The sequence below is a fragment of the Tenrec ecaudatus genome, chromosome 10 (genome assembly GCF_050624435.1).
Source record: "Tenrec ecaudatus isolate mTenEca1 chromosome 10, mTenEca1.hap1, whole genome shotgun sequence".
Classification (NCBI taxonomy): domain Eukaryota; kingdom Metazoa; phylum Chordata; class Mammalia; order Afrosoricida; family Tenrecidae; genus Tenrec; species Tenrec ecaudatus.
Window position 1 is genome coordinate 133,330,342 of NC_134539.1, and position 18,006 is coordinate 133,348,347.

General features: G+C 43.5%; 1 protein-coding gene across 1 annotated transcript in view; it reads left to right on the top strand.

Annotated features, from left to right (window-relative positions):
- The window catches only part of SKAP1 (src kinase associated phosphoprotein 1), a 314,501-nt gene that overhangs the window by 43,839 nt on the left and 252,656 nt on the right, over nucleotides 1-18,006 (top strand). The window contains exon 4 of the mRNA XM_075559641.1: nucleotides 8,890-8,915. Within this exon, the coding sequence (XP_075415756.1) occupies nucleotides 8,890-8,915 (26 nt within the window). The remainder of the gene's footprint in view (nucleotides 1-8,889; nucleotides 8,916-18,006) is intronic.

Below are 18,006 nucleotides of genomic sequence, written 5' to 3' on the forward strand. Positions count from 1 at the left end.
GGTCTCCCCACTTTTCACTCGTCTTCTCATTTTTTAACGATCACATCCTTTTCCAGAGACCAGTCTTTCTTGGTAACATGTCCAAAGCATGTGAGACAATCTTTCCATCTTCCTTTCTAAGGACCTTTCTGGTTGTACTTCTTCCAACACAGACTCGCTCATCCTTCCGGTAGTCCATGGCGTCGCCACGATTCTTTGCCAGCACCCTCATTCAAAGGCATTCGTTCTTCTTCAGTCTTCTCTATTCATTGTTCAGCTGTCATGTGCATGAAGCCAATGAAAAGACCCTGGGTTAGGTCAGGCGCAAGCGTAGTTCTCAAACATATTCTGTGGCGTAGACCAAAGGCTCTGAAACTTTATCTTCCCACTTTCATTTTTGAGGACTAAGAGAGGATGGTGCATTTGGACTGAATGTGAAAACCATCAACAGTCTGACTGCAGTCTTTCCTCTTGGCCTAGCCTGTCCTCATTCATTCCACTGTTTTTCCGTTATGAAGATCACTTGCCTGAACGTGATGGTGGTGAGTATTGTAAAGGAGTGACAGCTTCACTTTCTACTGAAGCCAGAGCTTCAAAGAGAAGATTAAAGAAGTGCTTGTTATCTATCTACACAGGCCTGATAAAAAATTCTCAGAGGCCTTTAAGATAAACACAACTCTCTCTCTCTCTCTCTCTCTCTCTCTCTCTCTCTCTCTCTCTCTCTCTCTCTCTCTCTCTCTCTCTCTCTCTCTCTCTCCTCTATTTCTCTGTGTGTGTCTATGCTTTTTCTTTAATACACTTATATTGTGGTATCTATATTTTGATTTAATATTTTGAGTTTAAACCTTTTTTTGATCCATGGCTAAGGGAGAGCTATTTCCAGAGTAGAGGGTGAAAAGTGAAAGGAGTCGGCAGGGTTCTGAAACACGCAGAAGTCTCTAGTGTCCTTTGGGAATGTGATTCCCAAAGGACATGGTGAAGGCCATCCGCAAGACAAGCTCAAGTCCTCTAACATGTCTAGCAGAGAGTAACCCACTATCCTCAGTGAGGGGTGCGATTTCTCAGCTTTTGGCCTTGCCTTTTAGAAGTGTCTTCTGTGAGCTGCGGCATGGAGGTGTTTTGGGTGTTGTTGATTTTCAACATAGTCTTTCTTTAGAATGTATTTAAAGTAAAAAAAGAGGCGGGGAGGGGAGGGGAGCAGGATAGATTTATACCTTTTGAGAAAAAAAGTGATTAACAGTCTACTTTACACCGCTCCATGTTAAAGCCTACACATGATTTGCATGGATAGATATGTAATCACAGCATCACCACAAACACGGCACCCCCTGGTTTATAACATTAGCTGGGCTGCTATTTCCTTGGTACCATTCTTTCGCTATTATCAGTCTTAAACTCCGCAGACTTACAAGAAGCAATACTTGGAGTACATATAAACTGATAAAGTCGTCGTCTTAACTAAAGAGAGAAACAAGGAAGCCAGGGACACTTCTTAATACGTAGAGAAGGGAACTGAACATTTGTGTGAATTGACATTCAGGTTACAGGTAAGGGAGGGACAAACGAGGAGAGATCATCAATGGCATTTTGCCAATTTAATGATTTGTTTAGGGTTTGCCTTTTAACCACGACTAGGTTTTTGTTTTTTTCTGGGTGAATAAATGAGAACAACAATGGTTAGCAAAATTCTACTGTTAATCCTCTGTAGCATGTTTGAAAGAGGAATGTGTGTGCTGGGGCCCTAATTTGCATTTGTATTAAATTAAGTGTTGAGGAAGGAGCCCTGGTATAGTGGTCAGACTTTGGGCTGCTAACCAAAAGGTCAGCAGTTCGAAACCACCAGCTGCTTGGAGGGAGAAAGACTAGACTTTCTACTCCTTTAAAGAGTTACAGTCTCGAACCCCACAGGGACAGTTCCGCCTTGTCTTACAGGATCTTCCTGAGTCAGAATGGCGGAGATGTTGAGTACTGATGGGAACTGAGGGCTAGGGCCATGCTGCAGGAAAAGATGGGAAAGAACCTTTAGATTTATAATTGGTCACTTTCTGGTGATTTGTTCCGTAGTTTAGAGAGAAAGGATTTTGTGGGAAACTCCTCACAGCGACCAGACACAGTGGGAAGCTGCGCTCTTAGCTGGGTTGACATTGACTCTTCCCGCTAATAGAGACACGTAATTAAGTTCTAACATGCCACTTCCAGTTTCCACGGACACGGATACCTCTGCGGTGGCCGCTTCACATCCCATCGACGTGTTGTCTCTCTCCACACCCTCTCCTCTTTCCACTACAAATGCACTGCTTTCCCGGCCGTTCCCAGCGGCCTAACCTACGTATCAAATCCCTTTGGATTTCCAACCTAGAACTGGTCCGAGATTTGTAAGGAATAGGAATGACCGATTGCGAGGTTTCTCTTCCACAGTCTCACATTGCGGCAAGTCGAACTGCATTGCTGCCAGGGCCCCGGTTTATCCACGCACGAGTGTAATCCCAACAAAAGGTGTTTTTCAATGTGTTTGCGATCAATGGGTGCACAAAGACCAGTTCTCTTAGAAATACATTTGTCTTGGTCTCATTAGGGCGCTTTAAAAAAAAGAAGGTTAAAAGAAAGTGTTACTTGAAAATAAGGTAGTTCAAAAAGCTGATCTTTTGATCAGACTTTGTTTTCTTAGTAATAATTTTTGTTGCGAATTACGTGGGGATTTGTTTCAGAGCGTCATTTTATATTCAACAGTTTAAACTACTAATGAGCCGCCGCCCAGCCCCATCACCACCTCCAATTCACCGGTTCTTTGATTTCTCCTCTTCTTCTTGTGGACTACTGTCTTCCATTTCACTCAAATCCACCGCCTTCAGCAGTCCAGCCCAGGGGCCAGCAAACCATATGCAGCTCTTTCAGTACATCCACGTGGCTCTGAAGTAAAATTAAAAATGAAAGGATCATAGTTTCATTTAAAGGGTATCATTCAGATAATGGTGATTTCACTTGTTTCTAAAATACTATTTATGGCTCTTGAATAATTTAAACATTTTGGTGGGGGATAGGATTGGCTTTTCTGTCGCAAAAGTATGCCGGCCCCTGGCCTAGCCCATTGCTTCACTTTTTCTCGTTGGCCCTTCTCACCTGGCAGTCTCCAAGGTCTGTTCCCTTTGGTATGAAAGCCTTCATTTTGGTGGGATTTCCCCCCTTATATTTCTCATAAAAGAGTTACCCTTTTATGCATAATATTCTCCGCGTCCATCCATACAATGGGGTGCTTCGTGTTTTCATCGCTGTTTTTAGGGTCCATTGGTCTTTGAGGCAAGATCAAAGTTAATGGAGACGATTTTATGGGAGAAATGACTGTGGATGAATCTTGGATTTGCCAATACAGGATAGGGATTAAGGTCCAAGCAAAACAATGGGAAGTCGGCTCAGAAGGTTCCAGTGGCTGCTGGTGCAGTTTCAAAGGGATAATCCTGGTAGATATTCTTGAAGAAACAGGGCAACCATGGGGGCGTGTTATGAAGAAGCTTTAAGAAAACTGAAAGCTGTATTGGTAAGGAAAAGGTCAGCAAAATTGAGGAGGATTTTCCCACCTGCTCATTCATCAAGGGCACCAAGAGTCACGCTATGAGAAATCTTACCCCCACTGACACTGTCGCCCTGACCTTGCCCTTCAGATTTCCTTTGGTTTCCCAAACTAAAAACCATTTTAAAAAGAACACAACTTTAGCCCCTTGAGGATACTAAAACAGTTATTTTAACTTGGATTAAATGAAGATTTAGAATCGTTTGGTGGAGGAGTTAGAGAGAAACACCACCTTTATAGGTGTATACAGCTAGATAGAGGGTTTGTCAACCGATGGCGCCAGGCTATCAGGATTCATCTGGACTGTGAACCTTGTCTTAAATCAACTAACCATCCAAATGAAGTGCCAGCCAAGTCCACTTGGAAGAAGCACACCAGCCTATGATTCAAGCATTGTAAACAGTGAAATATAAGACTGCAAAAGGGAACATACTGGAGCTTAACTTCTGAGCATCCAGAAGACCCCAAATCCATGGTCAGGGCCCCCCTATGGTTGAGGCCTCCAGTGCACCGCCTTGCTAGCACACAGAGCGCGTTGGAAAGTGGATTATTGCAGATATAGGGAAGTTAAAAGTTAACATCCTATCATTTGATCTTCCTTTTGATCCAGTTAAGTTTCGTTTCATAGTTCTTAATATTTTCTACTTTCTTTTCCATTGAGGGCTCTTTTCTGGTCTGCGTTCTTTTGGTGGGGGAGAGTGCACGTTTTCCTTGATGTGAAATCCAGGGTAGGGAAATCTTAGAGATAGCAACTGGATTAATGGATTCTTTGGGTGTGGCGAGCGAGGTTGGAGGGAAGTAGGGAGCTAATACCGATGAATATAAGAAAGAAGAATATGTTCTAAACTTGATTGTGGGATGATTAAAAACAACTCTTTAATAGGATAAGACTGCTGGATTTTATGTCATATAAATAAATTATGTGTCAATAAAACAAAAAACCAATAGTTTCACATTTTGATATTTTTGTTTAATAAAGGTGTCTGTAATTTTGTAGCTATACTTTTTACTTACCCTCATATGCTCCCAAAATTTAGCACGGGATTATGGTAACATACATACTTCCCACTGACCTCTGTGTGAGTCTGGGTACTTTAGAGAAACTAATCCACAAAAACTCATGTATAAGAGAGAGTTTTATATAAAAGTTAAGTGCACATCAAGAGAATATCCCAACCCAGTGCTGCCCAAGCCCACAAGTCCAACATTAACCCATATGTCCAACACCAATCCACAAAGTCCTCCTTCACCTCACAAAACAGATCCAATGACACCGACTGCAAGAGAAAAGCAAATCAGTGAACATGTAAGCATCTCAGCGCTAGCAGGGGTCTCCACATGGCTGCTCCAGCACCCAGGGCTGCATCGGGTAGGTCCATGTGGCTTTTCCTTGGGGATGTCTTGCAGGAAGTCAGCCTTGCCAGCTGAAGCAGGGAACTGCTAAGGCAGCTGCACCCTGTGTGACCATCAGAAAGCAAGAGACCCAAGAATTAGAAAGGCGAGGTTTACCGAGCCATTTATCCCTCCGCCCTTCAATTAACCCCACACGTGTTTATTGGCTAGGTTGGCACAATAAACTACCTCAATCCACCCCTTGCCAACTTGGCACGTATACATAATTTTTAAATCATTTTATTGGGGGTTCGTACAATTCTTATCACAATCCATCCATCCATCCATCCATTGTGTGACGCACATATGTACATTTGTTGCCATCATCATTCTCAAAACATTTGCCTTCTACTTGAGCCCTTAAGATCGACTGCTCATTTCCCCCCTCACCCCCATTCCTCCTACCTCATGAACCCTTCATCATTCATAAATTATTTTGTCCGACGTCTCCCCCCATCTTCTTGTCTGCTGTCCATCCCCCAGGGAGGAGGCTAGACGTAGATTCTTGTAATCAGTTTCCCTTTTCTACCCCACATTCCCTCCACCCTGCAGGCATCGCCACTCTCACCACTGGTCCTGAAGGAGTCATCTGTCCTGGATTCCTTGTGTTTCCAGTTGCTCTCTGTACCAATGTACATCCTCTGGTCTAGCCGGATTTGTAAGATAGAATTGGGATCATGATAGTGGCGGGGAGGAAGCATTTAAGAACTTGAGGAAAGTTTTTACCCTGTACCCTGACTGGCTCATCTCCTCCACAACCCTTCAGTAAGGAGTGTCCAGTTGGCTACTGATGGGCTTTGAGTCTCCACTCTGCACTCACCCACATTGACAGTGATAGGATTTTTTTGTTCCTTGATGCTGATCCTTTCAACAGCTCGTGGTCACACAGCTGGTGTGTTTCTTCCATGTGGGCTTTGTTGATTCTGAACTAGAGGGTCACTTGTTTATCTTCGTATATAATTCTTTAGCCTCACGATTGCAATTAAGTAACATCTACACCTTAATCTTATAATCCTGTGAATATGTTCCCCTACCTATGAAAGTTTGTAAGCCAACTACACATGCCTTTATATACCCCAATTTTGGGTATCCAATATATATACTGCCCACTTACATCAACCCAGTGCTCTGAGGAGACAATCACTTTTTTCAACATGAAGAGTCTTCATTCCAGTTGGGATGCATCCATAAGCAGAGTCAAATCCAGGCAGGCCATCTACAAAGGTAGCAACAATATGCACCAATTCACAGGCTCAAAAACCTTCATCAGGTCGGGTTCTGGTCAACTCAATGTGGGCTGCCTCACTCAGTCTCCACAGGGTGCCCATTGGTTGCCTTGCCTTTAGACCATGGCCTCTCACCAATACTCAACACCCCTCGTGCTAGGTCATGAACTTTAGACCAGTCAACCCGCTCTCGTCTTCTCTTTTCCCTGTAAACCAAGTCCACAGGTGTCAGTGGCCACACTCAACCTGTCTCTTTATCGCTGCATTTCTCCCACTTCCACTCAACAAGTAGATCCAGGTGGTCACCTAGCAAGCATTTCAGCTTGCTCATAGGCTCCCTTTAACATTCAATCCTAGAAAGGAGTTTTCTTCATGATTCCAGATTTTTTTCCCAGCTTTTGACAGAGACCATTGGTTCCTGAGTGCTCCAAAGCACTGGGTGGGGCATATGTCTTCAAAGCTTTCTTTGAAGATGTGTCCTAAACCCATCTAAAGATCAAATTTTAATGGCTGAAAGCAACTGGGCTTACAAACTTTCTATTTTCATACTTCCCATATTTTCCCCAGAAAACAACTTAGTGAACAGCGTGGCTTTGTCTGACCTCCGGCTAGACAAAGAAGAAAAACTACCTTGAGGGAGAGGGCAAGCAAACGTCTGCTCTCCATCTTATGATTTGTTTCTCCAGTAGCCCACTCCCAAGGTACCATAATGTGTTAGTCTGGGTACATGAGAGACACAAATCCACAGAAACTCATGTATAAGAGTTTTATATAAAGGTTAAGTGCGCATCAAGGAAACATCCCAACCCAGTGCTGCCCAAGCCCACAAGTCCAACATTAACCCATATGTCTGACACCAATCCACAAAGTCCTCCTCCATCTCAAAACAGACACAATGATGCTGACTGCAGGAGGAAAGCCAAGTCAGTGAACATGTAAGCATCTCAGCACTGGCAGGGGTCTCCACATGGCTGCTCCAGCACCCAGGGCTGCATCGGGACAGGTCCATGTGGCTTCTCCTCAGGGATGTCTTGCGGGAAGTCAGCCTTGCCAGCTAAAGCAGGGAACTGGCTAAGGCAGCTGCACCCTGGTACGACCATCAGAAAACAAGAGACCTGAGAACTAGAAAGAGGAGGCTCACTGAGCCATTTATCCCTCTGCCCTTCAATTAACCCCACATGTGTTTATCGGCCAGGTTGGCACAATGAGCTACCTCAACCTCCTTCCTGTCTTTTCTCTAAAGTATTATCTAGCAGAGTAGAGAAATAACCCGGTGGCATAGTAGGGTATGCATTGGGCTGCTAACACAAGGTCAACAGTGTGAAGTCACCATTCACTTGCCCTATGGGAGAAGGATAAGTCTCAGTTAGGGTCTTGGAAGCCCACAGGGGCCCTTCTACTTTGTCCTCTAGGTAAGTCGTCATCAACTCGACGGCAGTGAGTTCGCTTATCTACTTGTAGGGCGTTCATCCGCAAAGTAGCCAGACCGGACTTCAGTGATGGGCTGGAAGACATATCATTATTATCTGTCTCTTTTCCCGCCATAAACTTTTGGGGGGGCTGTAGACCCTTTCAAGGATGTTTATAAAAACTGGGGACTCCCTCCTCAGGAAAAAGTATTGATATGCACATCTCTACTTCCGAGAGAGGTCAAGATGCTGATGGAAAAAACACTCATTCTATGTAATGGCATGGGATTCATTGTGTTGGTAAGGATTAAAGCCTGGTGACCTTGAGACATGCTGGGGTGACTGTGGAGGCGAGCAACCACGGAGAGCAAGTATAGTTAACTCGTTGGGAATTTTCACTGTGAAAGCAGGGAACAAATACAGCAGGTGGGTAGGAGGGGGTTAAGGAGGGCTTGCTTTATTTTTATATGAGCATAAATGCTGATGGAAAGGGTCCAGTTGAGAGGAAGAGGTTGCATATGCAGACGATCAAATCGATGTAGAATAATGTAAGGTTCCTGTGATGGCCGGAGGAAATGATGTCCGAAGTACAGTAGACTTTGTGGGTAACCATTCTATCGAACATTGTTTCTGTGGGGAAAAGTGCAGCTTCATTTCCAAATAAATGACTTACAAATGATCCTTTCTCCCACTGCCATTTCAGGAGTTTAAGACGTCAAGGGCTGCTGGTTTTGCCAATCGTTTCCCAAAATAAAAGAGGAACTAGAATAGCACAGTGGGCTTCAAGAGCTCCAGCCTTGGCCCAGGAGCTAAGCTGTTAGGTGGCATTGAGTTAAATGCTCATGCTTCACCTGTAAACTTAGAAGTTTCGGCTTGGAGGCATTTGGAAATGTGTCGTGGGTGATTCGGTTGTCATAACAACTGGGGTTGTGGGTGTCTTAGTTGGCACAGCAGCTGGGTGCCACTGGCGTTTGATGGCCAGGGCCAATGATAGTAGTTGCCCTGTAATATACAGGGTAGTTTGTCACCCCAAATCATTTCCCTGCCCCAAACCATAGAGCTCGGTGACCTCAGAGGGCCTGGCTAGCTCAAAAGACAGAATTATCTAAGGAGCTCGGTGCAGTCTGGAGCTTTTGAGAGGCTTCAAATCTCGGGCACAATCCTCTAATCCTCCTCAGTGAGTAGTCATTTTGGCGAATTGCTGACAAGTCAACAAGCTTTTTGGACTGGGACCTATAGCTGCTTTGTACCATCCAAGATGGAGATCACAATTAAGGACAAGTCTGACTCATCTCCATTTTGCTCTTCGTTCCAGGTACTACTGGGATTTCCAGCCCCAAGGTGAGTGCTCTTGTATCACGTGTGGTTTTTACATGGAAAATATGTAGTGCGCTTACGTCTGTCTCTTCTAAACAAGCTTCTCCAGAGAGTGGCATGGGCATTCGGAGGGAAGTTAGTGGCGTGCTTAATTAACCTTCACCCTGCTGGGCCCCCTGTGCTGCGTTTTAGCAGCAAGAGGCGCCAACTCTTCTGCCTTTCCAGTGGCGTGCTCGATTATTTTATCAAACCCAAACAATAATATACTTTTATTCTTTGCATCCCCCTAAAATGGTGGCTGAGGCCACAATGAAAACCTTGACAGGGTTCCAACGCAGCTCATCCTTCATTTGCTCCAGAAATAAATTCCAGTATGTTGTCTCCTCGATCACCGTGCACTGCCTGTCTGGCCGCAGAGAAATGTCAGAAATGGAGCAGCGCTGAAATTCCCACTAGAACAGTGTGATCACATTTTAATATGAGCCTCACTGCAGCCTCGGCGCTTCTAATTGCTTCCAAACCATTGTTTTCCTGCTTTTGCTTGATGAACCAGCATCTGGCACGATTCTACAGACTGCAACAGACAGCTGTGTGTAAAATTAAAAACAAGGCAGGGGGAGTGGAGGGCGCGCTAGACACATTTTTAAAAGGTCCCAAATAGGATTTTTTTCCTTCTGAATTCAAACGCTTTAAGATGTGTCCCTCCTTTTGAACAGAAACGTCAACCTGAATTGTAATGATCTTTATTCTCAACGGAAGATTTTTTATTTTCTCAAAGATCCACAGAGAGTTATAGATCGAAGTTGCAAAGAGCTTGTGAACTATTTGGCTCTCTGACTTTGTCTTCTCTTTGTACTGCTAAGGTACCCAGTGCCAGTGCCTGGGTTTGCTGTGTGCCACCGAGTCGATTACAACTCACAGTGACCCTGTGTGTCCGAGCACAATGACCTCAGACGGTCTCCTAGACTATAGCCTTTATTATGGGAGCAGACCGCCAGGCCTTATCTCCTATGAAATGACTGATGGGACGATTCAAGTTGTGAGTGATAACACTAACTTTATGAAACATTTTGGTTTCCTAGCTCATACTTTGTTTTATATGTTCCAAACCTAAATTAGACTTTGTCTAAAAGCCCATCTTAAGGAAAATCTTTTCATTTTAAAGCTTTTTGCTGCTGTACACTAAAGTCCGGGTATTAATAGCACTTACAGGGTGATGTGATGTTACCCTGCATCTTCTTATTCTAAAGCGTTTCCAGCTGAACACGTAGATTTCACGGCAGAGAATTATCTGTAGCCGTTTGCTTTGCAAAGTGTGAAATGTGCTATTTAGGGGATGGCCCTACAGTTCAGGGTTTAACAGATGTTAGCCCAAATCCACAAGGACCAGAACATGAATGTGAACTGGCAGAAACGACTGGAACTGTGCGGGGAGAATTAATTACCTAAAGGAGAAATAAAGAATTAGTGTCAGAGATGTGGTATAGTAACGTGTTGAGAAGAGACAATCATTTTGGAATTTAACACACGAGACCCTATGAGACTAAAAAGACAAAGGACACCCCTTCCCAGGTTCTTGTCACCGCGGTATGATTGTCCTTTCCCAGCGCAGCGAAACTGCGCACAAGTTCTCGTCTGGAGCAAGGGCGGAGGTAGAGCTGCTAAGGACACAGCTGAAAATAGTTCATTTAGAACAGAAAACGGTGTTCGCTTCTTGACAATGATTGGATACATTTAGCAAGACCGTTGCTCATTCGGGAGTAAATGTTAGGAAAGAGCAAGTTGAAAAATGTATATTCATGACATTTTGCCCCGCCCCCAGCCTTGCCCCGCCTTGGCTTTTGATGAGGAAGGCCAGTCTCACTTTATCAGATCTCAGGGGATTACGTGTTTCAGAAATTGGTGGGGAGCCTGTCTGTATAAAGATTGTCACCACTTGCCTGTCATTTCGTCACTCTGTGGAGGCTCGCGTGTTGCTGTGACGCTGGAAGCCAGGGACGCCAGCAGGGTCCCTCCAAAGTGAGCAAGTTCCGCGGAGCTTCCAGAGTAAGAACCAAGAAGCGATCAGCTGCCAAGAAGCTACCAAGAAGCCATCAGCTGCACCCTCCAGACGAAGCAGCCTCGGAAAGCCTTGTGCATAGAATGGCGGCGTTGTCACGCTGCCGACCGCGTGAAGGGAAGCAGGACATTGTCGGAGACCGTGCCGGAGGATGGAGCCCCTTAGGTCCGACGGCACTTGAATTGTGGCCGAGGGACACCTGCTTCCTCCAAGCGGAGCCAACCTTGGTGACCTGAGCGAAGTGAAGCCTTGGGGAGCGGAGCTGGTGGCATCTTCATTTGCTGATGGGGTGCCACTCAAGGGAGAAGACCCAGCTGCAACCATCTGTTCGTGATTGGACCTTGGGATGTACAAGTGTGTACGGAGGAAAACGGAAGGTCATCAGAAATGGAGCGGCCGCATAGGGATCCGTGTCCTAGGCTTTCGGGAGCTGAAGTGGACGGTATTGACCGTTTGAATAGGGAAGCATATGGTTTACTTGGCTGGAATGACGCGATTGAGGGAAACGGGGTTGCAGTCCTTGTCAAAAGGGTGTTTCAAGATCGATTTTGAAGTACAGCGTTATCTGTGATATAATTATGTTTATCCATTTTCAAGGAACTCTAGTCGATACAACGATTATTTAAATTTATACGCCGGCCACTAAAGCTAGTGATGAAGAAATTGAAGAATTATACCAAAGTCTTCGGTATGAAATTGATCAAACACGAAGTCAAGATGCATTGATGATTTTTGGCGTTTGGAAAATAAGAGTTGGAAACACCGAGGAGACTGGAGATCACATAATAGAAAGAGTAACAATTTGTTCATAGAAAATACTTTTATTCTGTTGGGAATAGTGTCTGGGGTCTTAAAGGCTTGTATTCACACAAACAGCTATCTAAGTGAGGAGTCGACTGAGTCCACATGGAAGAAGCACACCAGCCTGTGTGATCCAAAGATGACAATAACAAAATCCAAATACGATGAAGGGAAAAGTATCAGAACTTAAATTGGGAACCCCCAATTTGTAGAAGACTTTGGAGGACAGTGGGAACCCAAAACCCATCTGCAGAGCGTCTGGCCAGATTGAGCCAATGGCAGATCCCCGTTAGTCACAGGTGAGGGACTCAATCAGTTTTACTACCAAAGATTATTGTAAACTTGTTGATGGTGAATCGAGCCATGGTATGATATGATGCTTATGACAATATGACCTCTCTCTTGACCCAACCTGAACTTGCTTTATGCGCAAATATTTATCATTTGTTCCAAGAAAGAAAGTTCTTCTCTGCCTTTTAAAATACTATTGGTATTTTTTCTTTCTTATTCTTTAGTTTTATCTTTATATTATTATTTTCTTCTTTTGTTTTGCTTTTGTTTTTTTGGCGTTTCTCTTAGGAAGCACAGAAGGAGTGGATGCACAGAGACAGTAACAGATGAAGTGGTTTCTCAGGAGGGGAACAGGGAGTGATCAGTGGGTGTGGGAGTGAGGGGGGTGGGGCGTCGTCAGAGCTGATGTGATGAGGTTTACACAACTCTTTTGAGAAGCTGTTTAACTAAGGAAGTATGTGATATGTGACTATTATACCAAGAATACTACCAAAGAGACCAAACTTGACATGATCACCATGGGTGAAGGAGGAAGAGTTTTTGCTTGGGAGCCATTGGGTTCATTTTAATGGCGGTAGAACAGATTGGCCTCACCCAGAGATACAACAATAATGGTGTACACCAGGAAGAGGATAATCAATGGCACTGAATTATACATGTAGAAATTGTTAAATTGGTGAATGTTTTGTGGTGTTTATTTTTGCCAAAATTGAAAAAACAATTACATGAATAACAAGGAGTATGGGCAAAAAGGAAATGTTCAAAAATTTGATTGTGATAAAGATTGTACAACTCTTCTTGAGATGGTTGAACTATTGAATTGTATGATATGTGGACATAGAGCAACTAGAACTGTTCACTTAAAAAGAAAATACCCTTTTTCGACCACACAAAAGGCAACTGCATACATGAACGTCTCCAGATGAGATACACAGAAATCAAATGGACTGCACCTGTGGGAAGAGACGATGGAGAAGCTCAATGTCAGCAGCTACCACCAGGCCAGGGGCCACCCGTGGAACAGGCCATCAAGTGTAAATTTAGGTTAAAGCTGAAGAACATGAAAACAAGCCCACACGACTCAAAATAAGACCTTGAATGTATCCCACCTGTTGCATTGAGCACCAGTGACAGAGACCTCCTGATGAGGACATCAAGCGCATCATTCATGAAGAGACCAAATATCATTAAAGAGACAGGATGTCAGAAGGGAATCTGAAGTTTGCTCTTCGTTGTAGAGTAGCTACGGCCAATGGAAGCACTGATGAAGTCATAGAGCTAAATAGAACATTTCAAAGGCTAGCTAGAGAAGACAATGTCATATAATGAAATTACAATAGATTTGAAAAGACCTTCAGTTAGAAAACCAAAAAAGGAAAAACCAGCTCAGTGTCTCTTGGGCTGAAAGAATTCAAGGAAAATCTCAAGCCTCAAATTGCAACATTGAAAGATTCTGTAGACAAAATATTGAATGATGCAGGAAGCCTCAGAAGAAGATGGAAATACACAGAGTCACTGCACCCAAGAGAACCAACCACCATCCAACCATTTCAAGAAAGCAGCATATGAGCCAGAGCCAGTGGTGCTGAAGGAAGAAGTTCAAGCTGCACGGAAGGCATTAGCCCAAAACAAGGCTCCAGGAATTGATGGAATGCCATATGAATGACCCAAGAAGTGGGTGAAGCACTGGGAGCACTGATTTGCTAGGAGATTTGGGAGACAGTGACTTGGCTCAATGACCAGGAGAGCTCCGTATTTGGCTATTCAAAAGGAAGGTGACCCAACAGAAGGCTCGAATTATAGAACAATATCATTGATATCACACGCAGGTACAACTCTGCTGTAGCTCATCCAACAACAGGTGTGGCGGTACACTGCAGGGAGCTGCTAGAGGCCCAGGCCCGGATTCCGAAGAGGAGGCAGGACAAGGGACATCATTAGTGGTGTCAAATGAATGATCTTGGCTGAAAGCAGAAAGTACCCATCCCCTGCCAATTTTTTACCACTTGCGTTTTATTGACTGTGTTAAGGCATTCAACCGTGTGGATCATAACTAACTATGAATAGCCTTGAGAAAAATGGGAATTCAAGAATACTTCATCGTGCTCCGCTGGAACTTGTATATGGATCAAGAGGGAATTGTGTGAACAGAACATGGCGTGCGTCAGGGTTGTATCCTCTCTCTGTGCCCACTCAATCTGTATGCTGAGCAAATCGTCAGAGAAACGGGTTTATCCGAAGAAGAACGTGGCATCAGGATGGGAGGAAGTCTTCTTAACTACGTTCAATATGCAGATGGCCTTGCCTGCTGAAAGTGAGGAGGACTTGAAACACTGGCTGGTGAAGATCAAGGATTGCGGCCTTCTCTATGGATCACAACTCAATGGAAAGAAAACCAAAATTCTCACAACTAGACCAAGAGGCCCATGAGGAACGGAGAAAAGTTTGAAGTTGTTAAGGATTTTGTCTTGCTTGGATCCACAATCAATGCTCATGGAAACAGCAGTCAAGAGCTCAAAATAGGCACTGAATTGGGTAAATCTACTGCACAAGACCCCTTTATAGTATTGAAAGTCAAGGGTGGTTTTTTTGAGGAATAAGGCGTCCCTGACCTAAACTATGGTATTTTCAATCGCCTCATGTGTTTGTGAAAGTTGGACATTGAATAAGGAAGACTGAAGAAGAATCAATACATTTGAATTATGGTGCCGTTGAAGAATATTGAAAGTGCCACGGACTGCCAAAAGGACACTGATCTGTCATGTTAAAAGTATGGCCCAAATGCACCTTGGAGGCAAGGATAGCAAGACTTTGTTTTACATACTCTGGCATGTTGTCAGGAAAGACCGGTCCGGGGAGAAGAACATCATTGATAAAGTAGAAGGCCGTGACAAAGAGGAAGCTCTGGCCAAGATGAGTTGACACAGTGGCTGCAACAATGGGACCAAGCACAGGACCACTTGTCAGGATGGCTCAGTATTGGGCAGTGTTTCCTTCTATCAAACACAGGGTCTCCATCGACTGGATAGCACCGGGCAATCCCAGCAACATATGAAGATTTATGAGTAGGAATCGATTAGATGCTAGTGACTTTGGTTTGGTAGGATTTTGCTGACCTCACTGCCATCAAGCCCAGTCCGATTCATCACGACCCCGCTGAACAGGGTAGAAGTGTCTCTGTGGGTTTCCGAGTCTCTTTATGAGGCTAGAAATCCTGTCTTCCTCCCAAAGAATGCTGGTGGTTTCGAACGCCGATCTTGCAGTTAGCAGCCCATTGTGTAACCACTGCACCCTGGAAGAGCATTCTATCAGAAACAACAGTTAGCAGAAGAATTGGTTCAGGACTGGAAGACTCTGTATTACAGGCGTGGATGTGAGAGAGGACAGAAATGCTTCTCGCAGACTTTTTTTTTTTTAGCATTTTAATTCATAGCAGGAACTTCTGTAAACAGGAAGGCTTGACTTTCATTAACAACTTCCATTTCCAAATTACAACTGCATCCTTCAGGACATTTGAACTACACCCGAGTCTTGCGTTTGGAAAGAAAATTGTCCTCAAGTATAAAATATCCCTTGCTTGTAAAATCCCTTAACAGCAGCCATTTAAACATCTGTTTTTGTCGAAGTTTGTGGCGCGTTGTGACAGGACTCTGAAAGGGTAACACTTAAAGACGCTCCAGAGAAGGGGTCACCCAGGCTTCGACATGGACTGTCAAGCAAAGTCGTCTTATCCACGATCGCATGGAGTTCCAGGCTTCAGGTGGTAGAGGATTGGCCACTGAACAGTATTAGGGAGCTTTCCATTGCTGTCCTGGAAAGGAAATACACATGGAAAACAGCGTGCGGACTTTAAAGCGGGACAGACCTACGTTCAAATCTACTTTGACGGTTTAATGGGTCTGTAACTTTAGCAAGTTAATTAATGTCCTTGAACCTCAACTGTGTCAGGCACTTTGCTAAATATTTTACATTCATTATTTTATGTAATCCTTAGAAGAACCCTGTGATATATGATACAGCCTTGTCTGTCTGTCCACTTGGCAGATATGGGCACTGAGGCACAAGGAAGTTAAGACACTTGGTCAAGGATTTTAACTTGCTTAGTCTGACTAAAGAGCCCACTCTCTCCCATTTTAAAGAAAGTAAAATTTTACAAAGTAAGAGTTTCATATAATTAACATATCATAAAATACATGTAGCGTGTGTCAGTCGCTGGTTTTAGTATGCTCAGAGCTGCACATCCATCACCATCATCTACTTTGAGAAGGCTTTCATCACCCTAAAAAAAAACTCTGCCTATTACCAGTCTCGGAGGCCGCAAAACGCCATCACTGTTTTAGCGTCTCAGGGTTGTCCTGACCGTCAGCAGTAATTTCTGTAAGTGCTCAGCACCGTGCCTCGTCGCCGTTTGTCTTTATGATAGTATTGAAAAGAGGCAAGTATCCCTCACATTCCCCACAAGCTTTCCTACGAGTCCACTGTCAACTAGTCCACTGTCAACTACTAGTCCACTGTTGTTTATTAAAAAAAGAAACCCAAGGGAAAGAAAACATGATCCCAGGAATTTATATGTTTAGCCAAGAGAGGACATAAATGAAAACCCCCTTCTGGTTCAAATATAATTGAACAGGAGGACTCCTTTCTGGTCTTGTTTTTATTTCACAATGAGCCTTTAGATCCCTCTGTCCAATAACATCCTGTGGACTTGAAGTAAAAGAGTAGGAAAAAGGAGGTTTTTTTAAAAGTTACAGAGTAAAGACGTTGGGATCTTTGCCATAGAATTGGTACTGTTTCAGTAATTGATTAGGTATCTAAAGGGTATATTGATCAGCTGTCTAAACAACAATATCAATTTTGTCTTTTAGATCTGCTGACAGTATCACTGACTTTCTTCGTTTTGCTCGTTTTCCCATTATCGAATGAGTTAATCATTGCCGTGTATAGTTTAATCCATCAAAAATTTGATTTTCACGTATAATGTTCAACATTATTTGTTACTACAAACATCTTCATGAATATAAGATAGAAATGCCTACTATGAACCCAGAGTAAAAGCAAATGGCACGATGTTTAAGCAAAAACTTAAAGAAGATGACTGGCGTACTTTGTATACGATATATACTATAGATATACACATACAAACCATATTTTAGTTCAATGGTCACTCAGACGTAGATCAATGAGATTTCTCACCAACTTTGAATATCTGTGTGGGTAACAGAGAGGATTTCTGAGAAAATTATCTAGTATTCCAATAGGAAAACTTTCCACTGGGAGAATCTTACATTTTAAAATTTTAAATGAAGTTTATATTTCTTGTCAAAACAAATTGCTGGTTGACAATATCACTTGGCAAAACCAATAGTGCACAGTAAATTTGAAAAATGTTATCAAAAAGTCAGACTACCTGTAAGTTCAAGGAGACAAAAGAAGCCTATCAGCTAATTTATGGGCCCTATTTACACCTTGGTGGCCTAGTGGGTTATGTACTAGGCTGCCAACCAGAATCTCAGCAGTTCCAAACCACCAGCGCCTTTGCGGAGAAAGACGAGGCTTCTTCGCTGTGAGTCAGAATGGATCAGTGGCAGTGAGTTTTGAAAAATGTGCACGCTGAGTTAAACAAATAAGCTATTACAAACTCCAGGGGTGAGAGAATTTGAAATTTGAACGGAGTGGATATTTTGTGTCAGTAAGAAACTACTGTTTTCTAGTGTGAGATTGGTAAAGTGGTTCTGCTTGTTTTTAAACCTCCTTTTCCAGAGAAAGCGATCAACGTTCTGGTGGGTTTAAAATAAATGGGGGAGGGGGGGAGAAAGGTGGGGTGCGGATGAAACAAGATGGACCATAAGCTGTTAACTGTTTAAGCTAGGCAATGCAGTGTGCAGGCGTTCATTACATGATCATGCATACTTTGCGACATGTTTAAAGTTCTTCAAGATACAAAGTTAAAGAAAAAAATTTTAG